Source organism: Haliaeetus leucocephalus, unplaced genomic scaffold, assembly GCF_000737465.1.
Source record: "Haliaeetus leucocephalus isolate CR32 unplaced genomic scaffold, Haliaeetus_leucocephalus-4.0 Scaffold140, whole genome shotgun sequence".
Taxonomy (NCBI): Eukaryota; Metazoa; Chordata; class Aves; order Accipitriformes; family Accipitridae; genus Haliaeetus; species Haliaeetus leucocephalus.
Genome location: NW_010972576.1, coordinates 4,050,241 through 4,074,152, shown reverse-complemented (window position 1 = coordinate 4,074,152; position 23,912 = coordinate 4,050,241). Strand labels below are relative to the sequence as shown.

Below are 23,912 nucleotides of genomic sequence, written 5' to 3'. Positions count from 1 at the left end.
TTGCATTTTAGAAGCATCTGTATTTAATTTATGTGTCCATGTTATCCTGTGTGGTTCTGATTACCATCATCACTATTTAATGAACATCTTTGTATAATCCATAGCAGAAATTAAAAAAAAAATAGGATTTACTTTTGTTCATTAGTTGTTTGGTTTTGTCTTGATATTTCATTAATACTGGGCATATATGATTTAGAAAGAAATGCCTGTCTTAAGGAGACCCTCCTTTTATATAGTTTCTGTAGGCATCTGATGTAGATATTTTAGATGTTCAGATGTGTGACTTGCAAGGAAGCAATGCCATGAACCTTTTTGTATCAGATATAATAGTGTACAGAGTGTTTGCCTGCCTTTTTAATAGTTAAATGAACATTCTTTTCTGTCTTGTTCCTGCTACAAAATGGAAAATAATCTTAACATTTAACTTTATGTTTTCCTATTGTCCAATTAGTGGTAACTGCAAGAAAAGCATACAAAGCTGGTTTATGATATTTCTGTAGCAACCTGTTCATTGGTAAAGGTCATCGCTGAAAACTGAACACAAATTTCAAAATTACAGAAATAGAATAGAATAGAATAGAATAGAATATTTCAGTTGGAAGGGTTCTACAATGATCATCTAGTCCAACTGCCGGACCAATTCAGGAAATAAATTAGTTCTTTTGCATAATGATCCAAATCAAAGTCAAATATAAAAAGCTATAAACACAACCCTGGGAGAATTGTTTGAAGGTGAATTTATCAATTATTCGAAGGGGTTAGAACACCTATTGCTATTTAATCACTCTAATATTAAATTAGCAGAGGTTTATTGTCCACGGAATAAGGACATACTAGTGGAATTTCACATACATTACTAAAAGTAAAAACTTTCTTGTGTTATCAGTGGACCATTTATCTCTGGATAAGTTCTGACAGAACAAGTAGTTCACCTGTGTGGTTGTTAAATACCACAGAGGATTTAGTGCGTTTGCAAGAGATGGTTGGGGAATTATATACTGCAGCCACTGTACAATTTTTTCTCATCCTGTATGTTATAGTTTAAACTATACTCATGGATACACACTTTTTGGTAGCTGTATCTCTGGGTAGCCTTCAGAATTCATACTAATCCTGCTAATGACTGGTGGGTAGTCCGAAATTTCAAGGAGGGTTGAGTGGTTATTTACCATCGTAGCTGACTTTAGATATACTTTTCTCCTTCATGTATAATGTCAGGCAAATATGAGCAAATAGTTGAACAGATGTGCAGCTTTAGGTTTCAGAAATATCCTGAATACAATAAGGAAAACAGAAAACTGATTATTTTGTTTCTGAAGGATAATGCTCAAAGGGTATCAAGGAGACTAGAGAATAGAATGCAGTTATGTTTTCATAAACGGTTGACATGTTTTTAATAATAGGTAACTCCTTCATAGTTCTATTTATAAATATTTTAGCTGTTAAATGTTAACTGAGGAGATTAAATCTCATTGTGAAGGCATAGTAAGTGCTACCAAGGCAGCAGATCTTGTTCATTTGCTCCTGTTGTTTCCCTTATGGTTTGAGTTAAAACAGTTGATTTTAAAGGTGGGATTATTCATAAAAGCTCTGCAAGGGCTAGGATTTGGTCTCATCTCTGGTCTTCAATCAAATAGTGATATCATGCAATGGTGACAGTTATTAATTAATTAATTTATTTCCCAGTAGTCAATGAGGAAGATGCTACTATAATTGGACATCTTAAAATCAGGAGGTCTGATACATTCATACAACTCTTTTTTTTTAAACTGGCCAAAAGCCTTTTGGAGAGTTAATATTTTCTTCAGTAAATGTTTGGATAATGCAGAAGTCCCAGAGGACATGAAGGAAACTGAAGGATGAGAAGAAAACTAGCAGTGAACCAAGGTGTTATAAAGAATAACCCATAGGTCTGTCAAGCTGACATTGATATAGGAAAGAATAATGAAAAAAAGAAATTAAGCAGGGTAAAGGAGGCAACGACAGCTGATACTGATTATGGAAAACATTTGGGAAATAAACTGGATAATTTTTTAAAATATTTTCATACATTTGTTTGCTAGAGGTAATAGTGTTGATGCATATGACTTAGGCCTCTGTAGGGTCTTTGTCTTATTTTTATATGGCATTTTGGTTACTAAATTATAATGACAGAAAGTCAGCAGAGTAGTTGTCATAAAAAGGATGAAAAGTGATTACAAGACAGGATTCAAAATCAGAAAACACCGCTGAACAGCTTCTACAGACAACATACAAGTTCATTTACATGACATTATCAGCCTGCTAGGTGCTTAAAGTACATGGGGTGGGGACTTATGCACCCTTATTTCTTTTTATTACACTCAGTTTCATGTTACTCTTGTAGCTACATTGACCTGTCACAGGTTCTTTTTAATTTTAGCGGTGGTTTAACTCACAGCACAATAACAGCAAGGTAAATGGAGATGTTTAAATTCCCCCTGCAAAATCAGAGGAGAGTCCAAGGCCTCGTTTTCCATAAAAATGCTTTTATTAGCACTTGACAAGGAGATTATGCAATGGCTCCAGCTCTCGGTGGAATAGCTGGCGCTGGCATGCGAGAGCAGGAGACTGCCAAAAGCCTCTGCATGGTTTGGCACCTATGAAGTGGCTGTCAGTTTACTTATGTTCCTACTCTGACAGTCACTAAAAATAGTCCAGGTGGCTGCTTTCTACTGATGAAGAAATCATGTCCCTCTGGATATGTATGTTAGGAGGGAAGGGAACAATTAGTGAATTGCAGTTTATTTACTTCCAAGTTTAACAGTTAAAGCTATATAGGAGAGCTTTCATGTTTGTTATAGTTTCTTGAAAAATACTGAACTATCACAAAGAAAAGAAGGCTATCCAGTGTGGAACATGAAATACCGAACCTGTTTTGCTCCTGAAATGGCATTTATGGCATGACTTTAAAATGACTTAAGTTTAAGCACACAGTTATTTCTGTCTTAATAGTAACTGATGCACTTTTTTTTTTTTACAGCCAACAATCAGCTGAAGACCTTGCAAGAGTACCTGTTAATTCTACCAGCAATATCTTGAATAGGCTATTGCTCAGTTATGATCCCAGGATAAGGCCTAATTTCAAAGGTTTGTCAGATATTTCAGCCTTTTTTTTAATCTTTAGAATTTAACGTTTGCTCTTTTCACACCTAGAAAATTTATATAGAGATAATATTCACAACCTACATTTCTGTATTGTATTTTTTTTTAAATGGAAATTTCCCTAGATAGTGTGAAATTGCAGAAGGTACTTAACCTTTTGAGCTGAAAGGTAATATGTTAGGATTTCATGATCATAATAGTATGTGATGCTTTATTATCATCATTATTATTATTATTATTATTATTATTACTACTATTACTTTATAAAAGGTTTTTTAAAAATAGAATTAGATTTTATAGAATAAGTTTTTAAAATGTCTTTTTATCCCTACATTTTGGTTAGACTTTAGTGTTATCTCCACTTTACAGTATTTTAAAACATCAAAATTCTCTATAGACATCCTTTAAGATGACTTTATAAAATTAGGATCAGCAATATCACTATTTGGAAATGATACAGTTATTAAATCCTTTAAAGATATGTTAGTAATACAGCTTACATGCTTTGGGGTTTCAAATAGGTAATGAATTTAAACACTTTCTCTAAATTTAAAACGTCTCCCTGGTAGTCAGATGTAGGAATCTTCCAGGTAGGCAAATGTGATTTCCTTACATATGCAGAAAAGGTTGGAATATATATTCTCTGCAAAACCTCTAATAACTCATACAGCTCTAAGTTACACTTCCCAGGAATTAGATTATCTCCCTGCTGGAAAAAGACATAGACAATTTTATTGCATTACAGACACTGCAGTTTACATACATCAGTTCTTTCATTTTAAACCTTATATTTAGTTAAATGTACATTAAGAGATATTTTAACATGCATATCAATAGTTTGAGAAATTTGGAAATGTATAATCTTTATTGTGCTTTTGAAGAGACCATTTTCAGATGTTCTGTTTCACAGAGTTTTATAAATGTATTAAACTCAGTTCTCAGCAATTTTCCTGCTTCTTTCTGATTTTCTGTAGAATCATATTTATATGTTTTCAGCACGGAGCCTTGTCACAAAGAATAAATGTCCAGCCTCTGTTCTACCTGTTCTTCAGCATGATCAGCTTGTAATCACAAAGCATGTTGCAGATTTCTTTATATTTTTGATAACCCTGCTGGCAGTCTGGTAGGAATGAGGATGGAAGGAAAAGGGAGGACATGTAATGTTAACTCACAGGAAGGTGGAAGAAAAAGAACATTTTCTGACAAGTGGTTTGCCCATGTTGAAATGTTCCTCACACATGAGTGACTTTCTTGGATGGCACTTCCTATTCAAAACCGGAAGAGATAGTACACTCTTGGCTACTAGTGTGGTGGTGGGTGCTCTGTCACACACATCAGGCATTAAACAAAGTATTATGCTTATTGCATAACCAAAAGCATCATACTTAACTGGTCTGATTTAAAAAAACCCAACAAAACACAAACTGATTTAACTGAAAAAAAGTGAAATTTATCTTAGTGATTTTCTGGTGAACCAAGAGAATGAGTTTGAATTTATGTAAAATGTACACCAAAATATTTTATGCAGACGAGCAAACTATAAGATGAGTCATATATTACTTTGTACTGTATTTACTTACTCTGTGAAAATAGTCTTCATATATTCTTATATTTCTTTTGTTGCTGAAAATAGGAAGAAACCACTAAATTAAGTATTCGTAACAGTGTAAATGAGATCAGATACATGCATCTAATGTACATACTGACACTCAACATATAGGTGCTAAATAAAACTAGTGGACCATAATTAGTTCTCACAACCATCAGGCCACTTCTCCTTGCTTCGTGATAACTCTCTGTTAACACCAGATTAAATGACTGCCAATCAGTTCCCGCAGGGTGACAGAGGGCAAACGTAGCAGCTGTCACCCCATCCCTCTTCAACTACAGGAATCCTGGCTGTGGAGAAGAGGAAAAAATACAGGCCATCTTAATACCCTCACAGCTGCTGGCTTCTAGAAGTTTTTCTTGGCAAATTGGTAACCATTGTAAAATAGAGCAGCTTTCCAACCCTCTTGCACCAAGGTGAGATAGCTATGAAAGCTGCATGCAGCAATTTTTATCTGCCTGTATTCATACTTTACAGTTATGTACTTGACTTGCACAAAGAAGTATCCTCTTACAATATAAGTAAACGTCTCATCATAAATCATAAACAGGTAATTTGGGATGATAGATCATCATCATGACCTTGACAGTTAAAAGTGTCTGCTGCTAGAAATGTGAATTACCTCTATCCATTAAACCATGTGTGAAAGTAATACTGGACGGTGCATTCTGTGATAACAGAAAATCATGGAATTCAAAAATTATTCAAATTTGTCATCTGTAAAATGCTTTAAGCTTAGCACTCTGGACTAAGGATTTTTTTTTTTTCTGTTTTCTTATCACTAGGTTGAAAAGATTTTTTGTGATTTCTATTGGCTTTCAATGGAAGTAGATAAAACCACAGCTTTTGAAAACTGTTATATACTAACTTGAAAAGATAGAGTTGTATGACCCTATAAAAAAACATTTCACATTGTGATACCATTATAAAGGAGCTTTAAATGAAAGATAATGTACCTTTACTGGATTGTGCAGTTCACTAGAAATCTTTTTTTTTTTTTTTAAAGGAATTCCAGTCGATGTTGCAGTCAACATCTTCATTAACAGCTTTGGGTCAATTCAAGAGACAACTATGGTAAGACTGAAAGGAAATTAATATAGCACACACGGAGATTTTATTTTTAAATTAAATTTCAGGCTGAGCATTATGAACTACAAAGTAGAAATTATTGTTATGATCGTGGACACTGAGAACTGAGTTAATGAGGTTAGTGATAGACTTACTGCTCTTTATGCCATAAACCTATTAATCTATTTCACTCTATATTTGTCCACAGATTGTTATAGCTTTTAGAATTTGATGTATATGAAAGCAAATCCATGGTTTCTAAGATGCAAGAATTACACTTATTTCCATAATTTATTAAATTCGGGGGAAGAACATATTTGGTAGCATGAATTAAGTAATCTTCCTGAGAGTTAATATATAGGTTGCTTGGTGTATTACTAAAGAAAATACTAGGACTTTATATGAGGGAAAAAGAACATACATGCATAAGGCTGAAGCATACAGGTTCTCTGTTTTGTGTAGACCTGAGGATAGGAGTAAATTGTGGAGGAATAGAAGGAGAAAGACTAAAGGAGTAGACCATCAATGACCATACTCTTACTCCTGTTTATTTAATGTGTGAGAGAGATAAACTGAGGAGTGAGGTTTTTAAAAATGTGTTTCCAGTTCAGTCAGAAAATGTCAATATGTCAATAACAGCACCAAATAATCCTCATTACAATTTTGACTTTTATTGTTTCTTTAGGAAGTAAAATCTATTTCAAAATAAGAAGTCATTTCAGCAAAGCCCTTTCCAATATTTTGGCACTTGATTTTTTTTGCAATAGTATTTCCAATAAATACTATCAAAAATATTGCCAAAAAAATGACATGTAATTGTTGAAGATGTTCTGACCTGATCAGGGTTTTTCTTTTGTGTAAAAAAGAGGGGAGTACACCATGTCTCACCAGTACGTGGGAAGCCACAGCCAGGGCATGCACTCAGAGTGGGAGTTCTGACGTGCTCCCTGAGCATCCCATTTAGAAATAACTTTGGTGATCTGCTGCATCCAAAGCATTTAGGCAGTTTGCAAAATCAGGCTGCTTTTTTCAGTGCTGTGACTAAGGCAGCATTCCTACTCATAATGGCACAGAAGCAATAAACCATAATACAGCTAATAAATAATAAAACACCTTTTGTTGGTGGTGAAAGTAAGTACCCACTTAAAATTCAGAACCAGCTTACATGATACCCTAATGACATTTCAGTAGGACTGCAGAGCTGCTCAGAGTTAAACATATGTGATGGCTGAAACAGCTTTTGAACAGCTTGGCCAGAAATTTCTGTGTTATTAAGTAGGAGTGAATAAAGATTTAGATTTGATTGCAAATGATAGTCAGTGAACTAATGGCATTAGTGGGAAGTGATATTAAAACAAAGAATGTAGGTATGCTGAAGATACGCTGAGATTTATTTCTGAAAACAAAAAGGGGACTGAAGTTTAAAGAGGGGCAGGGAGGAAGAGCAGGAAAGTAGGAGTAAGATAACTGTCTAAGATGGCAGGTATATTAGGCCAGATGGCCCTTTCAAGTTTCTGAAATTTATTGCGTGCTCTTAAAAGTGACTTTTACAGAGCCTTTTTTACAATTCACTCAGATCCAAATAGTAACAAAACATGAATGTAAGGAGTGTGGTTCCCCCCCCAAATTAAATATGCTCTCTGCAGCAATGTACGTATGCCTGTCTGTGAATTCCTGATATGGTCACTCACAAATTTACTAGGATGTTCTATAAGTCACGCTCTCCTCCATATTTCAGAACTTCAGACACCATCCTTGCTTTAATTTATGCTTCTATTTAGATTTCTACATCCAGCCAATCACCATGATAGCTAAGCATGTTTATGTGAAGTGTGGATTACTTTTTGGTTGCCTTAATGTATCACAGGAAGTGCTGACAAAAGAAATGGTCAATCTGTTCTTCCACATAGCAGTTGGGAAACTATTCCTGCTGCAGTGGGTATTGGGTCCTATGGACATCAGGAACCACTGCCCTCTTGGGGATAGGCTGGTACTCGTCTTCAGATGGTCTGGGTAATGCATAAGATAGTAGAAGCAAGTCCCTTAAACTAGGAAAAAACTGTTACATCCAGAATCACAGGAAAAGTGTTTCCTGGAGCTGAGGCACTAAGTCTGTGAAGGACCAAAGGGGCCTCTTGCATTCAGAAAGGAGAGATATTTGCAGGCAATGACAGAACTGCTGAAAAAGGTCGGTCAGTGCTGGAGAAGAGAGTGGCTGTCTGCATCTCTACTGTCTCAGGCGTTTGTGTGAATCATGAGACATATTGATTTCTTGGCTGTCTCTAAAGTTACCAGAAGCTACTAAACTGGTTGGAGTGATATCATTACTGGTACCAAAATCTGTGAAATAATATATTTCTAAGTATTTCAGTTGATGAAGTATCATGATGATTCTTGGCTCTGGTGCCACTTCTGGCTATAATGGCTGAATTCATAGGTTTTTGCAAAATCTATGTGGGGGTAAAGCATCCTGTTTTAGCCATGCTAAAGGGACAATTCCTTCTTTTGGGTGACGGAACGGTGGGGAAAAATAACCATGGGTGCCAGGTGATTGGCAGTGAGGTGGTGGTAGAGGGCCCAACAAACAAATGTGTAGAGTGCCAGTGAGAAAAGGCCATTTGGCATGCTGATCTCCTTTTGTTCAGAAGGATGTTAAAAGAGATGCAGAAGGAAATATCTTCAACAAGATGTCCTGTATCCCACTCTTAGACCCTTCTCTGAAATAGCCAACTCTGGGCTTAATGTCTGGAACTTCTAACTAGTCAACAGGCTCCCACAGTGTCCCTCATCTTGACATCATGGTGGCTGGTTCTGATGGTTCCTCCCCTATTTCAGGAATCCCACAAAACTGTTTTCAATTATTTTTGCTTTCTGTCCTTCTGGTCCCATGACGATTGCATTCTTAGCTATGCAGTTGGCTCATCCTCAATAGGAAAGAGTAGAGATTACCTCCCACTGAGGTAGAGTCTACTTAGTTTTAAAAGAGAAGGGATTTTCTTTATAGAAAATTATTGACAGATTTGAAGTAATATTGGTTTGAAGTAAGATAGGACCCATAGGGTGGATCCTATGCCCAGAAGCCTGTATTGGTTTAATCAAGCCCTTGTGAAGAAACTGAAGGGCACATGTTTGCTCTGTGTCTAGAAAGGGTAGTGTTCATATTGTGTTGCTGAATACTCGAGAGAATGATGACTTTTTCCCACACATATCAAACAAGTTACCTGGAAAAACTAAACAAAAAATTAGTTAACTACAGAGAGAATAAGAATTTGTACAGGTAAAATGGGAAGAGCTTATACCAGGGTGGGTACCTTCCAATAAGCTCCCTTTATTTTGAATCCTGTCACTTGTTTCCTTCTAGCCCATTAGACTCCTTGTCTAGGATCCTCATGCTAACTCTGCTTCTGATTTTGCAGATGTTTTTTTAGACTGCAGATTTGTGGGATAATATGGTGATTATGCCACATTTAGAAACTGTTATAGACTGGATGACCAGTCAAGGATTCCTAGGGAAAGATGCTTTCTGGTATAAATACCCATAGGCCTATAATATTTTAGCTGTGCTGATAATCTGTCTACAGAATCTGTATTCAAGGTTTGTACTTGCAGCGTAACCTTTCTTCACTGACTCAAATGGCAAAACACCACTTCCTCCTTCTTTACTTTAAAACCTTGCAGAAAGGTCTTTTTAATATTTATGTATATAAAGGAAAATTCAGTTTCCTTGTTTTAATCTTAAAGATGCCATTTTCTACTTTATTAAAAGACAGTGCTATTATGCTTCTTTTCTTTGTATGAGTGCAGTTCATGTAGAAAAAACTTTTCATGATCTTCTGTGTGCTCCAGTTTGCAGAGAGTGATGTATTGGCTATGCCTGGTTTCTGGCCTGAGGAGTTTTTCTGGCCACATGCCCACTGTTTAGTAGGTTTCATTTTAAATATTTCCTAGAATGCCTTCCCTTTCAACCTCTCTGAGAACAACTTGCGTTCTGTTGGAGTTTCATGGGAAAACAAAGCCCTGTAGAATCCTTCTGTGATTCTTTTTACCTGCCAGGTTCCTCCTAGCTCTAACGCTGATAAATGTCTCTTCCACCCCCTGCCCCTAGTTTCAAGCTTTTTAATTGCTGTTATGGGTTTGTGTGGTGGGGTTTGTGTAGTGGGGGAGGGGCTGCAGGGGTGGCTCCTGTGAGAAGCTGCTAGAAGCTTCCCTGGCTCTGAGTCAGACCCACCTCTGCCCAGGCCGAGCCCGTCAGCGACGGTGGTAGCGCCTCTGGGAGAACAGATTTAGGAAGGGGAACCGGCAGTGAGTAAGGGGATTGGAATGTGAGAGGAACCCCTCTGCAGACACCGAGGTCAGTGAGGAAGGAGGGGAGGAGGTGCGCCGGAGGAGGGGATGCCCCTGCAGCCCCTGGTGAGACGGCAGGCTGTGTGTCCCCAGCCCACGGAGGGGAGCAGGGGAGCAGATGCCCACCTGCAGCCCGGGGAGGACCCCAGGCCAGAGCAGGGGGATGCCCCCCAAGATGGCCAGGACTCCATGGGAAGACCCACGCTGCAGCAGTCTGTGCCTGAAGGACTGCGGCCTGAGGAAGGGATCCACGCTGGAGCAGTTCATGAAGAACTGCAGCCCATGGGAAGGACTCATGTTGGAGAAGTTCATGGAGGACTTTCTCCCGTGGGAGGGACCCCACGCTGGAGCAGGGGAAGAGTGAGGAGTCCTCCCCCTAAGGAGGAAGGAGCAGCAGAGACAAGGTGTGATGAACTGACCCCAACCCCCATTCCCCGTCCCCCTGCGCCGCTGGGGAGGAGGAGGTAGAGAGAAACGGGAGTGGGGTTGAGCCAGGAAGGAGGGACAGGTGGGGTGAAGGTGTTTTAAGATTTGGTTTTACTTCCCATTATCCTTGTTTTGATTTGATCGGTAGTAAATTAAATTGATTTTGTTTCTTCCCCAAGCTGAGTCTGTTTTTTGCCCGTGACCATAAGTGGTGAGTGATCCCTCCCTGTCCTTGTCTTGACTCACGAGCTTTTCTTTGTATTTTCTCCTTCTCATCCTACCCGGGCTGGAGTGGGAGGACTGAGTGAGCAGCTTTGTGGTGCTTTGTTACCAGCTGGGCTTAAACCACGACAATTGCTATTTGACTCTCCTTTATTATAAAATGCTGATCATTCTGCAATATTTAAAGAATGTTTGTAAAATGTATAGGAGGAAGACCATGTGCTTCATGCAGACCACTTCTTCAACCCGTTGAACCTAACTGTAGTGCACATACTGAATCTTAAAATTCGTTGCCAAAATTTGAGAGAACTGGTTGCAGACTTCTTTCAAAATAGATTTTTACCAGATCATAATCTATACTGCTACCAGATGCTGTAATAGTTCATATTCTTCTAAGAAGAGCCCTTCTGCACATCATTGTCTGGCTAACCGCAGTTTTGTATCCTGACATCTCTTTGCTTCCTTCTACATTTTCTGTATTGTCTCAAGTATGTGGTGGCCTTTCTCTCCAAGTACTCCCTGTCATAAGTTTCTAGTCCTTTAGGTAGGTCTGAACCTACCTATTTTAGGTTAATGGGATTTTTCTTCCATTTACTTAAATGGGAACAGAATCAAGTTCTTAAAATGTCACAACGTCCTGTTGTTTGGTATATTTAAGTTCATTTGTAAGAGAGCAAGGAAGGAAATAAAATAGCATCCACCTGATCTTACTGCCAATTCTTATTTTGCCAGTGCATTCTGCTTTTCAGTGATATAAACATCTCCTTCTGAATGGTTAAGCTGAAGGCAAGTGGTAGACACTGCTTATCATTTGCCTATGGCTTTGAGAAGGCATCTTATTTTGTTAAAACTAGGGTAGTGCAGTTGTTTATGGGGAAATTACTTTTGGTGTAATGAATAGTGTAATGCTTGTGAGCATGAACGGTATGCAGTATTTATCTCATATGGTTTAAAGTAATTGTTTTCACTGAGACAAGAAGTGCATATGGAATGGGAACTTCAACAAGAAGCAAGTAAAGTAAATTTTCAATTATATACGTAAAATTGAAAAAATGCTTTCTGAGATAATGACCTGAATTCCCTCCTGTTCTGAAGCTTCTCTATGAGAGCCTTCCAGTACGAAGTCATTTCATGTTAACTATTATTTTATACTTCTTCTTTACTTTGACAAGATAATATAGGTCTTTGTATAAATCAGAGTCAGACTACATATTTTTTCAAAAACAAACTGCCAGCCAGTAACATCTCTCAGAACTATGCTTATTAATAAATATTGCCTCAGTTCTTTCTACTTAGTTTTGATGCTTTGTTTTTCCTTACAATGCAGTAAAGCAAAATATTACACAGTATAGCGTAATAAAGAAATACCTGGGCTAATCTGACTGGTGGACTGGATGTGGGAGAGTGGGCACCGTATTCCAATTAATGGGATAAATCAACAGGGTAAATTATTCTGCATGAGGTCTTAGCCAAGTGAACTCCTTGCTGGAGTTAGCATGACTTTCTCAACATGGCATTTGCTTTGGGCTGTAACTGTATACGTTGCAGTACAGCAGAAGACAACTCACATTGTATCAACAGAAGAACGTGTAAGAAAGAGGGCACTAATGTGTAAAATAAACAACTTTATAAAATCAGACTGTTATGCAGAATACATTGACAAACCAAAAATATGTTGAGAACTCACTGATTTCTAGCATTTTGCTGTAATTGTAAAGCAGTAGCAGTGTTTTCACTGTTTTAAAAGAAGCAGCCTTTATCTCGGGATGCTTGGTACCTAATAGACAATTATGAAGAAACAAAACACACCATAGAAGACAACTAGAATGACTGGAGATAGAAGTTATCTTACATATAGAATTTTGGTTTATTTGTGGTTTTTTTTTTTTACTTTATTTTGACAATACCTTTATTCTTTTTCTGTATGTGATCTGCCTAGTTTACATATACATAAAAAAGAGGCACTGACTTAAATGTAAATGTAAAAAGCAAAAAGACTTAGAGGTAAGACTGAAAAATCATAACTGACATACTGGGTCAGATTTTTCCTTTGGATGCACACAGCTTTCACTAAGGACAGAACAACATGTGGGTATCGTTTTGCCCTGAGACACATGCTACTCCAATTCCCAAAGGCAAAATTAGGTTCTCACTGAGCATGGCTCTACTACTGTCCATCCTTAAGCGAGAGTCCTGCTGAATCCAGAAGGAAGTTTCCTCTGTGTAAAGCCTTGATTTTGTCTCTTTGAGACCTATTCTGTTTCTGCTTTCATACAGGCTACCTCAGTACTTGTGTCGCAAGCTGGCATCAGTTTGCCTCATTTACCAAAATAGTCCCAAATAACTGTTACAGGGTCTGAAGCTGTATTCTGGGTGTGTAGTGTAAAATCTATTATCTACCTGGTCTGTTCTTTGCTTTTATAGTGTAATATTTTGCCATCAGTGTGCCACTTAACCTAAATGGAGAATAAGCTGGAATTTACACTCACAGAATATCCTGACAGAAGTGATAACCGAGCCTGCTGCCTGCAGCAGTTTAGGGTAGTAGAGCTATGGCCTCCCTCTGCCCTGGTGCATGCTTTTCTCTGCGCCTAGGAAACGGGGCTACTATCAAGGGGATGCAAAAATGATTCGGGGGGGACAGTTTGGTCCTTTTTTTAAAGAAAGTTACTATATTCAAAACATGAGTGAGACACCATCTACCTATTTGTAGTAAAGTCTATTAACCTTAACACTTATTAATGTCATTTGAACAGTGATGACCATCTTTGTGATAGAAAAATCAGGGCATAAATTGTTGTTCTCTTCAGAGTCTGATAGAATCATTTTCTTTCCCCGTGGGTTTTTGGCTAGAGTTTTGGCTAGTCTAATATTTATGTATTCTTCCCATCAGGATTATAGAGTCAACATCTTTCTAAGACAGAAGTGGAATGACCCCAGACTCAAACTGCCCAATGATTGGAGAGGTTCAGATACGCTGACAGTGGACCCAACTATGTTTAAATGTCTTTGGAAGCCAGACTTATTCTTTGCAAATGAAAAAAATGCTAACTTCCATGATGTCACACAAGAAAATATCCTTCTTTTTATATTTCGGGATGGAGATGTCCTAGTCAGCATGAGGTATTTTATAGATATATTACTACTGTTTTTTCAAATGACTTGATATGAGATATATATGCTGTGTTAGACTTAGTAATGTAATACAGTTTATGACTAATATTTACATTTATATGACAGTTTGTAAACAATACTACAATAAATTAAATGTGTGTAAAGAAATCAGATGAAGATGTTTTAAAACTTGTCAGTTGATAGCACAGCAGGTACGAGAAATTTGAAGTGTATGTACGTTTTTATGTCATGTTAAGCTAACACATTAAGTAAACTAGTATTATTGGAAGCAAAATTTAAACCCTTTTGATAATTGCTTAGATTCCTGGAAGCACAATGAAATGGATAAGATATCTGAAGTAAAGCCTTCAGCAAAACAATATAATTTGCACACCACTTGAATTTCTATGTCAGCTAAAGAAAATGATGATTACTTACTAATGGTATAGGGAAAGGCAGAAATTACAAAATTTGTGAATATAAATTTTTTGTAAAAGTACTGGGACATAATCCTGATTAAGTTCTGTGCCTTACTGGATGTAGTTTTTTTCAGAAGACCCCAAAATATTGTTTAATTTCATTGCAATTAATGCATACTTTTTCGTGGTTTCACTTGGTTTATCGAAGGTATACACCATGCCATAAAAATAATCATCCACTGAAAATAGCAAATTGGTTGATTAAAAAGGATGTCACAGTGAATTACAGATCTGGAGAGTTAATAGACACAATGATTTGTAGAGATTAGGCTCAGTTTCCTAACAGTGAGTGAATTTTCTTCTGGTGTGAATTGGAACATATTGCCCTGATAGAGGAAAAAATGATTACCTGAATATACTGCAACTTTACCGTTAAGAGGGAATCACTTCTGAAGTTATGGTCACATGACCTATTTCGTCCTGGACTAGAATTGGCTAGAAAAAAGAAAGAAGGTGGGAGACTCTGGGTTCTTTTTTGCCCCTTCCAAATAAGGATGAGAAAACTCAGTCTCAAGACTTTTGCAGATATTGATCAGAAAAGAAAATATGTTGGGCAATCAAAGCATTTAATTTGGCTCACTCTGAAGGTCCTGGTTCTGATTTCAGTTGTTCCTGTAGCAGGTTTTGAAGTCTGTAGAAATTAATATTTCAAAATAGAAAATCACTTTCAGCTATAAAAGAAACTTCTCATTTGAAACAGCAAATGTTAAATGAAACATTGATACTTTTTTCAAATATTTTTTGAGGTTGCAGCTGTTCATAAATGAGCTTATTTCGGGCAATAGGTTAGATTAGTGAATAGTGAATATTGAGTTAATACTAATAGAAGGGTTTCTGGTGGAAAAATTCTTCTCTGTAACTTCCAAATAACATAACCAAATTCAGTAAAGTTTGAAATTGATGTTGTCCTCTAAAAATATTCTGTGGATTTTAATAATACACTATCTTCATAAATTATATGTATGCAGGTAAGATTAATTTTTTGAGGCACTGAGGTTTGGTGACATGCTACTAAGATTTTAATTTTTAAAAATATATAATTGCGATGCCTTGTATTTTCAGTTTACAGAGATATTACCCATATAAACGAATCTCCAGTTATCAAAATATGTGAATGATAAAATGTATGTGAGAGAAAGCTGTTGCCTGCATAAACAGCTAAGAATTAGGAAACTGAATGTAGGAGTAAACAGCTGGTGCTTACATGAGGGGAAGTGAGCAGTAGAGTCCCACAGAAAAATCTCTTCTGGGTCCTGTGCTGTTCAACATAAATCATCTTGAAAACTGAATTGGCAGGCACTTTTGATGATGCCAAAATATTCAGGATAGTAAAGGTAAGAGAAAACAGTGAGAATTACAAATTAATCTAATGACTAGGCAACAAGGTATGAGATGAAATTCAGTGTAAATAACTGAAAATTATGCATGTGGGAAATAATTATTTTAACTTTATATAAAAACTGATTGGTTTTGAGGTGGTTATTACCAGCTAGGAAAACACCCTTTGGGTAATAATGGCTAGTTCTCTGAAAATGTCAGCTAATGGCTCTGTACTGGTTGAGAAAGTGAATTGAATTCTAGGAAGTATTAGGGATTAAAGAGAATGTCATGCCACTGTATAAATTCATGCTATACTTGCATCTTGAATACAAGGTGCAGTTCTGGTCTTCCCACTGCAAGAAGGCAGGCAAGTATGGTCAAAGGCATGGAACAGCATCCTTGTGAATAACAGCTAAGCAAAGCAGAACTTTTCACACTAGAAAAAACAAGATAATTGAGGTGGTAGCACAGAGGTCTCTATATCATGAATAGCACAGAGAGAATGGATGGACATTGATTTTTCACCTTCTTTTCCAGTAAAAGAACTATGAGACAGGCTCCAGATAGATAAAAGTAAATGATTAGAGTGTGTGCAGCTTAGCTACGGCATTCCTTGCTGCAGGATGCTGTGCATGATTAAAGTTGACACGGATTCCAGAAAGCAACTGAAAGCAGAGCAGCTTCTTGGAGGCAAAAAAAATCTGTCGAGGTTCCTTAAATACTGAAGCATCACTTCTGGTTTAGGAAGTCCTTGAGGTGCAGCTTTTGGGAGACTGCTGGATATCTGGTGAAATATAATTTCCTGATTGCTGTAGTGTCATAGTCTTCTTCAGGAGTCTGCCGTTGGCCACTGCTGGAGACAGGACTCTGTTCTGTATGGAACTTTGGTTTAGTTATTTTTATGACTTACATGTATTTTGTCATGTATTAGTAGTTCTCTAATTTGTGAACTACTGTGTGTTTAAAACTCTCTATAAAAATTTATTATTGGACTACCAGAGATAGCTCAATTTCAAACTGCTATTTATTATAAGTTTAATTAATTTTTTCTGCTATTTTAGAAGCTGAAAACAAACACCTGTGATTTTTTTTCTTATTGCCATCTACTACTTACATGGCAGCTCAAACTGTTTTTAAATTCAATTTCTGTATTTTCAGATTGTCTATTACTCTGTCATGCCCTTTGGACTTGACCTTGTTTCCTATGGATACACAGCGCTGCAAGATGCAATTGGAAAGCTGTATGTAAATCAGTCTGTGCATAAAAACAGTTGCCTTCTAGGCATGCCTGAGAATCAAACAAAAAATGATCAATTCTGTATTGCTCATGTCAACATTTTTAATGAATCTTGAAATTAATATTCACTGGTTCCTACCAATGTACTTCTCCCTATCAAAAATGTTTCTTACGGTTATGACACCAGACACTCTATTTTTAGCTTTTGCTATCAAACATAATGACAACTGATGAGTTTTATAAAAACATTTACAATAAACTTAATAAAATGGAAACACATATCATTTGGAAAAAAGAATCCATGGTTTTCCAGGTAGTTTTAACTTCCACAACCTGTGTTGCTTTGTAGGTTGTTGGGGTCCAATTTATCCCCTTGAACTGATGATGCATGGTATCATTTTAAACTTGTTTGATACGGTACCAAAGGAAAAGTATTTGATGCCAATACATTGAGAGCATTTAGTATGAAACCTTTTGAAAGTGGTTTCAAGGTGTGTTGTGGATGTAGTCAGGCATCTCTCCCTTACCAATCCTTCCCTGGTCTCTAGGTGATTTGATTTTATGAAGGGACAGGCAGGTCTCACCTCTGAAGGGCTTCATGCCATGCTGGAAGTTGCAGCCAAAATGTTTCTGAAACCCATCTTCTTTCCTGCCCTCCAAGTGCAAGGGAGCCTACTCAATTACAGCCTTTTCCCAACATTCTGACCCCTGGTGATCCCACTTTCATTGTAATTTTTTTTTTTTCTGAGTAAGGACAAGCATGGAGCAGAGAGAAGGAAGGTGGCTTGCTCTGGCCAGCTCCTGGACAAAAACTTTGTTCAGTTGTTACTCCACCAGGTCTGGTGGGGAAGGTGCTGTCAGGGAAGGGAAGACAAAAGTGAAGAAACAGCAAGGTTAATCAAAGCTGAGCAGGGCATCCCAGTGGGGACAACGGTAATAATAATATTAATAATGATACCAGAGCTTTACAATTTTGTCATTGATTGCCAGCATTTACCTTTAGAACGGTAGTATGTCCATAGTAGTTTTGCCCATCACTAATATGTATGTACATGAGCTAAAGTAAACTCTTATAGTAAACCCAAATCAGTTTGGGGTTAAACTGGAATTAGATGGTAATATTAATGGAAGTTTGCTCAAGCTTTCTCAGTCTGGGTTGCTTTACAAGCATTGCAGGGCATAGTTATTCAAGGAAGAGCTACTCATAAAAAAATTATCAGTAACTTTATTTAAACAACCTTATTGTCTCTCTCCATGCTAAATTGATATATTCAAATTCAGGAGGAATTTGCTCCTTTAGAAAGGCAGTGTGCACTAAACTTTCTTCTTTCTACCTTTTAATTCAGTTGACAAAAGTAAGAATGGTACCCATGACTTTCTGTCTGTCCCTCCAGTTCCAGCAGTGGGCTTGCTTTCCCTGTTAGCCATTGGCAGTTTTATTCTACTTAAGTTATTTTCAACTCAATATTTTATTTCTAGTTGCTAGATTTCCAAAAGGAAAAAGGCCACCAGTTTTTACTAAGCTGTTCTTGTGTCTGCAGTTATGATACCCAGTTCCCTATAGACAAAAATTTCACTGTCCAGTAATTGTTACTATAAAGGATCTTGGCAGTTTTGTGATTTGCTGTGTGTTGTAAGGGGGTGAGACTGATTTTATGAATGAAGCATTAAAACATCTAATTTTTTTTTATATTATCTTCCATCATGGAGTTTTGAGACATTGTGATTTTTATAAAGTTGTGAATCTTACAGAAGTTAGCTTATAAACGATTTACCTTTTTTAGTCACAGCTGTTTTTCAAAGGTAAAAAAAATAATCTAATGCCTCCAGAAAAAAGAATAGTTCTTTACACAATTTTCAGAGGCTTTGAATTGCAAAACGCTGCATTCCAACTCCCATTCTTTTTGTTTCCCCATCTCTGTTCCCATTTAACACACATTATCTCTGTTTGAATTAAGTTAATCCTTAATAAACAGAAGGTAGCAGAAAAATGGCATGTAAAATCATAATTATGATTATGCATATTTAATCAATATTGCTTTATGCTTGAATATTGTGAGCTTACCTTTCACTGCCTCTCACTTGGTGGTGTTGTATGTATCATGATTTAGACACTCACATGTATGCTGAAGCCTGTCCATACTCAGGAGATCATGAAGGCACTGAACTGATTTCAGTAGGACTACATATCTAAATTCCTGGTCAAGTATTTCCTGAATGGCAATGCTTTCATGAATCAGGGCCTTTAATCTGAACAACTAAGCAGAAAGGTTGTTTTACACAAAACCCAAGATTCATCACAGTAATTGAGTTGTTAAATTCTTTTGAAGTTACTAGGACTTGTGAGTGCTATTAAAGCTCAGTATATTTTTCGTGCTTTGCTGAAGTAGAGTATGAATGAGTACGAAGACTTCAAAGCTGTGGAGAACAGAGCTTTGCTTGCTTTGTTTAAACAGTAAGCACTGTAACAAACACCTGTTAATCAGTGTAATATTGCTGATAATGTAATGTTCCACCCACCAAGTCCTAATTTAGGCCTACATAAAAATTCAGTTGTGGATTATTTAATTTTTGTATTTAGTTCTTTGAACAGGATATAGAAAGAAAAAGAGTGAAAGAAATACAATACATGTATGCTAGATTTTCTTGCAGAGCTTACTCTGATTGAGATGGTTCTTTAAACGATTATTATTATTTTGTTCTTGTAGTTGGTTACACAACTGATGACTTACGGTTTATCTGGCAGTCTGGAGATCCTGTACAGCTGGAGAAAATTGCTCTGCCTCAGTTTGATATTAAAAAGGAGGATATCGAATATGGTAACTGTACCAAGTACTATAAAGGCACAGGTAGGTAATATAAGTAATTTCCTTGGTAAAAAACTTAAAGCTTCCTTCAATTACTGTTTATAGTTAATGGTTAATATTCCTGTTCATGCCTTACATTTCATGGGATAAAATAGATTACTTTTAACTAACAAGTAGTTCATATAATAGTAACTATCATATGTGATTACTGCAAACTAATTCAAATGTAGAAACATCTAGGTTGAAGATGAGATTAAATGTTTGTCTTGGTTTTGCTTACATGTCTTGTGATCTTACTAGCACCATTTTGTTTCTATAGTCCTAATACCCATTTATGCTTGTAAGTGTCTAACTTTTCGGAAAGGATGTTCACATAGAATTATGCCAGTTGCAGCAATGTAGGATGATTTTGGTTTTCTGGTCCAACTTTTGTTCCAGAATTGGATAGTATTAGAGTGTAACTTCACATGCTTCACCCTGCAGGTTCTTCCTTTCTCTAAGTGTTTTGGAAAGTCTGTCATTATAGAAAGCTGCTTACAATCTTTGGCCCTGTATTTATTTCATCCTATGATTATCTTCTGAGTTTAGGCACAAATTTATCCAATGATTTTTGTACTCTGGCTTCTAATGATTTATCTTTTCCACCTTGATTGATTCCTGCTTATAATTATATCCAAAGTACTCACATACTGTGGCAACCACAAGACTTTCTACAAGAAGAGAAGTCAGCAGGGTGTATTTTAGTGAGTGCTCTTACATCATATGAATACACCTCCCATTAAAACTCAGTGAGGATGGCTGTGGTGCTGCAGCTTCTGAGGATCCCCTGCAAGTTTCTCATTGACTATTCAGCTGAAGTTGAGGGTCTGTTACTTGCAGTTACTTCTGAGCTAGATCCCAAGTCTGAAGAGATCTCAAGTAACCTTAGGAGATCTCAGAGTTAAAGAATTTAACTTGAAAAAGATAATGAAAATTGAAATGGGGTTTGTTTTTTAACTGCAAAATGAGGGAGTTCTTAGCCTAACTGCATAACTCAGCATCCCAGGTGATTTACCTTTTGTAATAATATGAAATTAGCTCTCCTCAGGAAAATTCTGCATTTGTGAAAGCACAACTAACAATTGGCAGTGATTGCATTCAAATCTAAGTCAGGATATGGTAGAAGCTTACTTAGCAGTGAGAAAAATATTTTATTCTTTATTAAACAATGAATTTACTGAAAAAAATAGGCTGTAAAGTAGTGAAATGTTAAAGGATTGGATCTTGCAATTCCAAAATAAAAGTTATACAAATGGAAAAGTTGGAATACTTACATTCTCTCTGAGGGAAAAAGGAAATACTTACTCAAGATTGCTATCTTGTTATTGAAGTTATCATGATCATTTTGAGTTTTGCCCTAAATCTAAAATTAAACATCTAAAAAGTCTTTCGATATTTTAGGTATTTTTAGGAACCTTAAAGAAAAAAATCTAAGAATTGTACACTTTACCATTAAACAGGAAGGAAAATCAGTAGTGTTCTCTCAAGTTTCGGCACCTTGTGACCACAAGTTGAAATGACACTGTGCAAAATGCTCAGTAAAATGGTCACATTGTGTGTGTGTGTATGTGATTTGAACATTGAAGAAAGAACGTGAGAGAACCATCGGAGGGGGTAGAGTGACAACATGAAGTTTTTTAAAGTTTTCCTAATTCTTTTATTGTGAATCCTTTTTGTTTAAAAATTAAGAACATCCATGCTAATCTCATAATCAAGACTGGAATTAATGCTTCATTAATGTGAATGGAATATTTTAGTACTCTGAAGTATTTTTAAAGGGTGTTTTCAGTAATCAGTATTTGTTTGATTTACTTTAAATTCTTATATTGAAGGTATTTTAAAAAGCAGATTTTGCACACATAGTTAAAATTAATTCAGTTAAGGATTTCACAGGTAATCAAGAGGCAGTGTTGCATGTAGAAGATATTTTTCAAAATTATGGCCTATGTAGGAGATTCTTGCCAATTGCGAAGAACTTAATCTTTACTGCCAATTTACGTCAACTGAAGTTTTATCATACCTACCTAAGTAGAAAGAGGGTCAAGAAATTTGAGGTGACTTTTTGTGACAATAAATTGAATATTTAAATTTGCAAATTGCCTATTCTTTGTTTATCAATATGTATGACAGATCCAAATAGATCCTTGTGAGCTGAATGGTGAGAGCAGTAGATACTATTCTCTGTCTGATGAAAGATGATTCAAAGGCATGCAGAATGCATTTCTGGCATAAAGCAAACAAATAATGATTTTGAAGGTCATCCTTCATTTGAAAATAAAACCTAGGAGTATCTGGAAACTCTTCAGAAATTATAGAGGGGAAATTTGTCAGACAACAGATCATTGAAGAGGATAGAATGAACTATAAAATACTGTATAGTGTCTTATACCCAGAGAAATTTTTCCTTAATGTTTTATTGTTATGTTGTTTTGGTTATTGTATGCCCAAACAGCACTTTTAAGATAACTTATCATTCTATGGCACTTAATTGATAAAATATAGAAGATAAATAGATATATTTTTGACAGATTCTATCTTCTAAATCAGCTTTCCACCAACTTGATTGATGGATATAGACTGATCTGTATTTTGGAATTGTTGTAATATAACATAGGAATGCCTTTTTGTTGTGATAGAATAGTTTATGAAGTTGTTTTTACAATGCTATAGTGTTAATATTAACATAAAAATGCCAGGTCTACCAATTGAGTGAAAATGTGAACAGAATTTGTGTTCTGGTTATCGGACTTCCTGATCCATCTGTTATCTCCAGCAAAACCTCTAGTATCTGCAGCTTTATTTTTTATTGAATTCATCTTAACAGGTATCTTCTGAAATGTTTGTGTGCTTTAGATCCTCTTTTAAAAGATTTGAGGCAGTATTCCTTATTTTTAAAATTTACAGTATTTTTAGAGTCTTTTTTAAAAAGTCTCTACCAATTTTAGAAGTCACCTGTACCAGCTTTCAGTACTGGGGTAATCTCTGCTTAGTCACATTCAGATCACCTCTTTCCATTCTAAACTCTCTACGCTAATATTTCTTTATTCTATCTTTTGCACAAATTAATGCTAAGTAGGATTTTCAGATGAGCTTAAGCTAGTATGACTGCTAGACCCCATTAGTTTTATCTGGACTGCATCTTGAAGCCAGCATCAAGATGGGAGTCACTTTAACTGCCTGTTACTGATGCGCTGTGAAAAGGTGGAGGGTGCCTTACAGAGCACAGAGAGTACCACATGCCTGACCACACTTGGTGGTTATATAGATCTGTGTTTTGAACAGTATTTTTTTCAAATTGAACTCTTTGCATTTATAAAGAAAATCAAATCCTTGAACTTTTGCTCTTAACTTAAATAGAAAAAAAGCCTGGAAGATACGGATCGGAAGAGGTTGACCTGCAAAGCACATTAAACATTAACGCATTTATTTCTTTAAAGGTTATTACACTTGTGTAGAAGTAATCTTCACTTTAAGAAGACAAGTTGGATTTTACATGATGGGTGTTTATGCTCCTACACTGCTAATTGTTGTTCTGTCCTGGCTGTCATTTTGGATCAATCCTGATGCAAGTGCTGCAAGAGTCCCACTGGGTAACCTGCGTTTACGCATACCGTCACAATCCACTTTAACGCCATTGAGTCATTCTCAGTTGCTTTGACAACATGACACTGGACACTGAAAGCAACTTCACTTCCATTATCTGCTCATCATTTTCACTGAAACCTCCTCATTCCTAGTACTGTAAAATCCACCTCCACATTAAGACTTTGCTTGATAATGGTTCCAGCGTTTGTGTGATAAGCACACTGTCTCTGCTTCTCTCAACCCAGACAAATCTGATCTTATCCACGTTCAGGTGATGCTGCAGACACTGTGGCAATATGCAGTTTATAGGAAGTTGAACATTTGAATAATCAGTAAGAAATCAGGATGATGGGTAAGGCTCTACATAGCTACCCCTTGGAGGAGTTTTTCTGAATTAATAGAAACAGAATGATGACTGGAAGAGAATTAGCATCCTTGTTACCTGATTGGCTTTATTTCATTAGGGGCTCAGTTCATGCAAGTACTTCAGGCTCGTGCATTCATGCTGCTCAGCACCGCGCAGTATGCGGGCCCTTCAT

The 23,912-nt window shown here is 36.5% G+C and overlaps 1 protein-coding gene across 2 annotated transcripts in view; it reads left to right on the top strand.

Annotated features, from left to right (window-relative positions):
* The window catches only part of GLRB (glycine receptor, beta), a 50,087-nt gene that overhangs the window by 8,950 nt on the left and 17,225 nt on the right, over window positions 1-23,912 (top strand). The window contains exons 2-7 of one of the 2 annotated variants that reach the window (XM_010586097.1): window positions 3,002-3,108; window positions 5,739-5,806; window positions 13,686-13,915; window positions 16,864-16,946; window positions 19,651-19,791; window positions 23,226-23,378. In XM_010586097.1, the coding sequence (XP_010584399.1) occupies window positions 3,002-3,108; window positions 5,739-5,806; window positions 13,686-13,915; window positions 16,864-16,946; window positions 19,651-19,791; window positions 23,226-23,378 (782 nt within the window). The remainder of the gene's footprint in view (window positions 1-3,001; window positions 3,109-5,738; window positions 5,807-13,685; window positions 13,916-16,863; window positions 16,947-19,650; window positions 19,792-23,225; window positions 23,379-23,912) is intronic. The other variant, XM_010586098.1, reaches the window with a different exon arrangement.